This window comes from Capsaspora owczarzaki, assembly GCF_000151315.2.
Source record: "Capsaspora owczarzaki ATCC 30864 unplaced genomic scaffold supercont2.5, whole genome shotgun sequence".
In the NCBI taxonomy this organism is placed as follows: Eukaryota; class Filasterea; order Ministeriida; family Capsasporidae; genus Capsaspora; species Capsaspora owczarzaki.
The window spans coordinates 127,704-134,526 of NW_011887296.1; the positions used below are offsets into that span (position 1 = coordinate 127,704).

General features: G+C 52.5%; 3 protein-coding genes across 3 annotated transcripts; 2 read left to right on the plus strand and 1 right to left on the minus strand.

Moving 5' to 3' along the window:
• Nucleotides 1-2,231: 2,231 nt before the first annotated feature.
• CAOG_03493 (hypothetical protein) lies at nucleotides 2,232-2,901 on the minus strand. The gene has a single exon (XM_004348348.1). The coding sequence runs from the start codon at nucleotides 2,847-2,849 to the stop codon at nucleotides 2,592-2,594; it is 258 nt and encodes an 85-aa protein (XP_004348398.1). The 5' UTR covers nucleotides 2,850-2,901; the 3' UTR covers nucleotides 2,232-2,591.
• A 316-nt stretch (nucleotides 2,902-3,217) lies between these two features.
• Nucleotides 3,218-5,162, plus strand: CAOG_03494 (hypothetical protein). The gene is made up of 6 exons (XM_004348349.2): nucleotides 3,218-3,320; nucleotides 3,532-3,742; nucleotides 3,997-4,325; nucleotides 4,444-4,651; nucleotides 4,762-4,947; nucleotides 5,037-5,162. Exons 1-6 carry the CDS (start codon nucleotides 3,229-3,231, stop codon nucleotides 5,091-5,093), a joined length of 1,083 nt encoding a protein of 360 aa, XP_004348399.1. The 5' UTR covers nucleotides 3,218-3,228; the 3' UTR covers nucleotides 5,094-5,162.
• Nucleotides 5,163-5,440: 278 nt separating this feature from the next.
• CAOG_08707 (hypothetical protein) lies at nucleotides 5,441-6,744 on the plus strand (the record flags this gene model as incomplete). The annotated part of the gene is made up of 2 exons (XM_011272025.1): nucleotides 5,441-5,635; nucleotides 6,355-6,744. Coding segments are annotated over 2 exons (585 nt in total), but the record flags the coding sequence as incomplete, so codon positions are not given.
• Between the last annotated feature and the right edge of the window lie 79 nt (nucleotides 6,745-6,823).

Consider the following 6,823-nt stretch of genomic DNA (forward strand, 5'->3'; position numbering starts at 1 on the left):
TTCCAATACACTGCCAAATGCTCGGCGAAAATAGAGGCGAACGTACGTTTCTCTGCTTCTTCGGCCTTCTTGCGTGCTCTCGTTCTGGACTTGCTGGCGGTTCCAGGCGGATCGGTAATGCACACGTTCAAGAATGCCCTGCGAATCCTTGGCGTCTTTCTTGATGGCAGCCACCGCAGGCTCGGAGGTGAACAAAATTTGCATGTACTGGTCAATGAGCAGCGCAAAGTACGGATAGTGTGTGTGATACTGCTTCAGAAAGTCAAACTGGCGATTGTTCTCTTCCTGCCGGGAAAGCGCTGTAAGGAACTGACGGCCGTTCTTGGCCACAAACTGAGCAGTGAGACGCATAATGTCCACATCTTCGGCGTTGAGAGTGGGCGGGTCGGCAATGAATCGGAGTTCCGGCGGCGGATCGGCAATCACGACCGCCTTTTGTTTCAGGACGTTCTTCTTGCGGCCCTCCTGAGTGGGCTCTGGCACGGGCACAGCCGTTGCCGCAGGTGCAGCGGTTTCAGCCTGGGTTGTTGAAGGAGTCGCAGTGGTCGAGTCCGATTCGCCTGCTGTGCGCCCCGCCCCGCCCCGCACCACACCACCCAAGATCAAAACACCACCACATGCATTCGTTAGTTTCACAGGCTGTCTGGATGAACGCGACCGGTCCCCACATAGCAATGGTCGATCATGGAACGTTCGTTCTGTACGCTCACCTGCCGATGCGGACTCTGCAGCTGCTGCAGCCGCGGCTGCGATCGCCCTGAACTCGGCGACCTTGTGCTGGTAGTACCCGTGGTACGGATTCTGGCTGTCGAGGAAGTGGAACTTTGGGTTGTTGGCTTCGCGCTCGCGGAGGCGGTTTTCAAAGTCCGTTCTGGCTGACTTTGCGACAAACTCGGCTGTCTTGTCGACGACGTTGCGCAGCTCCTGTTTCAGGCAAGCACAGAGTGAGCACGGTTGCAGGGCAGGGTGGTCGTGTCGAGCGCCCCACTCAAGGCGGGGGGAGAGAGGCAAAAACACGATGAGATCTCGACAAACGACCAAGTTCAAGGGAAACCCTCCAGCCCACGATCATCACCACAGAGCAACAAGAATCACAAAGCGAATGCATAGGGAGCAATGGAAGCAATGGCGGTGGGAGCGGGGGAAGGCGCTTTACTCGGGGCGGGTGGATGATGCCGAGGACGGACTGGCGTACGGGCTCTGAGCTTGAGCTGCTTGGCTCAGACACTGCCGTCGCGCCGTCAGCCATGATGGGAAGGAGGAAGAGTAAAAAAGAAAAAAGAAAAAAAAAAAGAGGAATAATAATAATAGTACTAATAAAAAACCCCAGAAAGATGGGGAGGGGGGTAAAGGTCACAAAAGTGAGAATTGGAAAGTGGATGAGCCGAAATCGGGTTTGGGTTGGAATAGATCTACTTGGTTGAAGGCGATCGAGAGTGGCCTGGGAACGAGCGCAAGTTGTGTGTGTTGTCTCGGAGGAACGAATAGGAGAGGAGGGGACAAGCGAGAGTTCGTGAGAATTATTTACAAAAATCGGTGCAAAAGCGACAACATGGACAAAAGAAAGCTCAGAAAGTTCAACGAGTAAAGCATCACACAAAACAAAGGTCGGCATCACACAGAATGAAGGAGGCGTCACACAGAGAAGACATGGCGCACAAAATCCGAACGCACACAACTTCGGAGGCCTTGGCATTCAGACACGGTGGTTGTTGCCGCCAGCAGCAGAGGTCCAACCAAAGACAAGTAAGAGCTCGTTCGAACGGGAAGACAGATGAAGCTGATCCCAGCTGGGGATGGCACGACGAAGGGCAGCCAGGACAGGATCGATCGAGATAGGCTTTTTTTTTTTTTGAGTCCAGAGCGCACGCATCGGGTCGTTGAGCCTTGGTCATTGACACACCGAGCGTGATGTTGCGATGCGTAACAGCTCAAAGGAACAAGATAAAGTGCTGATCTCAGAATCTTTTGTGTTGTTTTCGAAATTCGAGCGAAAGCGGAACGGAACTTGACGCGGATTCAGCACAGCACAGCGGATTCGGACGACTTTTGGAATGCCTTGTTCATTGTTTTGATGTTGCTTCATCAGCGAACACACACACCATGCAACTTCTGAGCAGTTGAGAAGAGTTTGTTCTTGACAGCTGTTCGTCATGATTGCAAAGCCGACACATTCGCACACGAGAGCAAGAAAAACCCGGCTTTTTGATCTTTTTTTTTTTTTTTTTTTTGTGGGTTTTGCTTTGCTTTGACGTTGAGCACAAACACAAAGAAAGAGGGAGAGCGGAATAAGCGACACAGAGGAGGGGGAGAAAAACGAAGAGAAGTGAAGAAGTGAAAAAGAAGAGCGAGAGAGATGGCGGGAAAACAAAAGAGGAAAAATAGGAAGAATAGAGAGAAGAAAGCGTGCTCGGACAGCGAACAAATGAGACAGAGACAGAGACAGAGAGAGAGAGAGAGAGAGAGAGAGAAAGACAGAGACAGTTATGGAGACAGAGTTATGGAGACAGAGATGGAGGAGAACAGAGAGGAAAGACGAAAACCGGGAAAAGCCGGGAAAAGCCTGCTGCCCCTCTTTCGGTCAGTGTTTTTTAGGGCTTTGCAGGAACGTCTGCGTAGACCCGCGCATTCGAAGTCAGCTTCTGGTTCTTGGCCATGTCGACCCAGTACTGCTGTGCCTGGCGCTGGGCCTGCATGTCAAAGCGCGCGTTGACGGCGGCCTTGGGAGCGTTCTGGCCAATCGTTGCGGCGCTTTGGATGACGTGCTGCGCTCGCGACACGGGGAACGAGGCGCGCGTCGCAGAGCCAAAGGCGCGCATCAGCGTTTGAGATGCTTGAGAAACGTTCATGGTGGGAGCTGTTGTTGCTGGTTTTGTGCTGCTGTGACAGAGCGCAGGAAGGAAAAAAAAAAAAATCGGATTGAAAGAATGACGAAATTTGACTGCGTTTCTCACTTCTGCTTCAATGCGTATGCGGATTATCATGGCGTCTCAGATACCAAGGATTTTGATGTCACTGTCCAAAGATGAGCAAGGTGCCGTTCGATCCGAATGTGCCGCGAAAGCGACTTCTTTCGTCGATTCAACAATTGAGGTTGTGACGATTTTGCCGGCGAGTCATCCCATCATCCGACAACTGCGCGAAAGGTTGGCAAGTTCAAGTTCAACTCAGCATTGAACCCATTTTGGGATCATCACACACTGAGGCCAGTCCTTTTGTGTGGTCAAAATGCCAGGCGGACCATCGTCGTCACAACGCGGCAGACAGGCAGCCTCGGGCGCCTCCTCCTCATCGTCCTCAAGTCAAGCAGCACGACACGGGTACGTCGATTTCCACCTGAGTGATTGCAAAGCGAGCGAGCCAGCAAAGCGTAGCGGTCGCTGTGGAAGTTGGACCAGTTTGCGCGGGAGATTTTGTGTTTGCGCGGGAAAAAAAAAGGCCAAAATCCCACTGGAACTGAGGATGACTGACTTGCACGACTGCAATGACGGCTGACTGCAACGACTGCGAATGCCCTATTGTGCGTGACAGAAGCAGTGCATCTCGCCGCAACGCGCGGCACAGCGACGACGAGAGCGACGAGGAAGAGGCCCCTCGCAGCCGCCATCGAGGCGCGTCCCAGCGCGCTGCTGCTGCGTCCCAGCGCGAGCCGGAGGAAGCTGCCGACCACGACAACGAAGAGGAAGCTGATGGGAATGACAAGGCACGGCACGCTCTCAGCAAGGACGACCTGAGGCGCAAGGTACGCTTCTTCAGGGCCTTCTGCTTGGCTTTTGTTCATCTATGTGTGTCTGTGGCTGTGTCTGTGTGTGTGTGTGTGTGTGTGTGTGTGTGTGTGTGTGTGTGTGTGTGTGTGTGTGTGTGTGTGTGTGTGTGTGTGTGTGTGTGTGTGTGTGTGTGTGTGTGTGTGTGTGTGTGTGTGTGTGTGTGTGTGTGTGTGTGTGTGTGTGTGTGTGTGTGTGTGTGTGTGTGTGTGTGTGTGTGTGACTCTGGTAGGCAACAGACATTGTCCGTTATTGCGTCTTTGCGGCTCGGAAGCAGTATCCCATTGTTCGTGCAGACATTAACAAGACGCTGCTTGCGGGCTGTGCAAAGGCCGACAGTGATAAGGCGATGGAGATTGCCAAGCAGACGCTCCTTTACATTTTCGGTTTCGAGCTTGTCGATTTGGACGCCAGACTCAAGGCCATGCCGCGGGCCGCACTCGCCGTCCAGCCAGCGGATGATGCCTCCACGGCCACGTCGCAGTCCAAGCCCTCCGCAACTCAAGCATCGCAGTCTTCACAGGCACTCCCAGGAGCAACTGCTGCTGGCGATCAAGCCAGGTACCACTCTTCTGTTTCTATTTTTTTCCATTCAAGTTACTTTTGATGTGGCAAAATTATTGTCAAGCATCACTCACTTTTGTTTCCTTTTTTTTTTCTTTTTGGTGTGGCACTACAGAAAGCGTCAAGCGGCCGCCAAAAAGCTCTTCCTATGGAATTCCATTCGTCAGGGACAGGACATCAACCTCGTGAGCTGGGACACGGAACAACAAGCGAAGCGCGGACTGCTGATGCTGGTCCTGTCGTTGATCTACATCCGAAACGAGCCATACAAGGAATCTGGCCTGTGGATTTCCCTTAAAAACGTCGGAGTCATCAAAGGAAAGGTAGGAATTTTTGGACCGCGACCTGGGATGATACGTTTTTGATTCATGTGTATTTGGTTGAGGTTTTTGTTTTTCGCTCACCACCATTGGGTTTTCGGCTGGCGTCGCAGATTCATCCCCAGCTGGGTGATGTGGAGAAGGTCATCCAAACCGAGTTTGTTCGCCAAAACTATCTCCAGCGCGAAAAGTCGACGGTACCAATAGAGCCTGGCGCTGAGCCAGATTACTTTGTCTCCTGGGGAACCCGCGCGATCGTCGAGTTTCCGCTCGAGAGCCTGATTGAATTTATGGCCCCGGTACGTGTGTGCTCCGTTTTTTTGGTCACGTCCTAACGCGTGAGTTTTGGCCGTGCGACTGATCGAGGTGACTTTGATTTGCATTTCAGGTTTTGAACATGGAAGTTGCGGAATTGCGGAAAGATTGGATTCACTCAAGCGAGTGATGAGTCTTTTATTGATGTGCTTGGGTGTTGCGCGTTTACCAATTGTCAGAACGCTGAAATTCGTGGCTATCGTTTTGCTTTTAAATGGTCCACCGATCAGGAGTACCAATCCATTCTGTCGGGCAGCAAGCGTCCTTTTCAATGGACGAAAAAAATCAACAAGAAAAGCTGTTGTGGTTGGTTTCAAGCCGGGGAGGGGAGGGGAAACAGGCGAAACAGCGACTGGTTGGCACGATCATAGTTTGCCTGATTGTTTCCAAGATCCCAAAGCTGTTTCAGTCTCAGTCTCAGTCTCAGTTCTCAGTCTCAGTCTCAGTCTTATTTCTTTTTTCCCCCTTTTCTTTACAATGTCATTGCTGCTGGCGGACGACGGCGACTTTTCCTCGCCGAACGCGGGTGGCAATGCGAGCAACTCTGGGTGGTTTACGGATGCGTTTGAAGACGGCTCGACTGCCATCCTGAGCGAGGGTCAGCTGGAGGGCTTCCACCGCTTCCTGGGCGACTATGCCAACCAGCTGCAGGACATTGAGGAAGCGATTCAGGTCAGGAGCTTGTTCTTTGCCCTCTTCTTCTTCCCCCCCCCTTCCCTCCCTTGCCCCACCTCCCCGCTCTCATCCGATCGGCTGCTGTTACTCTCTCTCTCTCTCTCTCTCTCTCTCTCCCTCTCTTGTCTCTCAGCGTGTGCGTCCAGAGCCGAGCGTGAGGGAAAGGGTCGTTGTTTTTTGTTCTCAACCAAATTGCAGCAGCTTTTCTTTTTTTTTTTTTGAATGGATTTTTATCAACATTTCGACACGCGCTACTGCGATCGTTCCCCTTCGTTCGCTCCAAAGTCCCGCTCTTGCGAATGAATGTGCAAAGTTGAGGTGGATGTCGTGTGGAGGGGACCCGTTCCGAGTGAGAGCAGAAGAGCGGCTCTCTCGTCAGCATTGATCCATCCGGCTCACTGGTCCTGCGTTTCCCCCCCTTGCTTCTCCCTCCTCCGTCCTCGGCCGCCGTTCGTTCTCGTTGTGCTGTAGTCGTCGCTTCAGCCTGGCCTCCACCCCCTCCCCCAACTTCCCTCCCTCCCAACCTCTCCTATTCAATATGATTTGTATCATTTTTTTATTATTTTTTTTTTACTCGTGACTTTTTTTTTTTTTTTTTTTTTTTTTTTTTCTGTTTCCCAGTTGCTTTGCTTTCACTGACCTTTCACTCATTCGCTTGTGCAACAATACTCACGACACACACATCTTGTCTTGGTCTTCTGTTGTACCTGTTGCAGGTGGACTCGCTGAGCGACTCTTGGGACCCCGAGCTCGACCCGATCGCGCTGTCGACGGCGCCGTTCGAGGCGGCCACTGTGCTCGACCTCGTCCAGACAGACAACAAGGTGTTCAACAAGGTGCTTGCCGTGTTTGGCGCCGTCTGCAGCGAGCTGAACGAGCTCAAGCACGAGGCCGAAACAAAGTTCTACAACGTCCTGCTCATGTACGGGGAGACGTTCGAGCACACCAAGCTCGAGGAAGGCGATGTCCAGCTCAAGATTGGCCGGTTGCTCCCTCTCCTCCAAGACTTGTCCAACTTTGTCACTCGCGTCCAGGATGTCGTCAAGAACACGGTCCAGCAGCTGGGTGCTCTCTACACTGTCAACAAGAACACGCGCGTCATGGACGTGCAGGGGCGTTCACCTCCAGGTAACAAAAAGTGCCATCCTTGGTGCTGTGGGTAAGTTCGCTCGGATTCCCCAAATG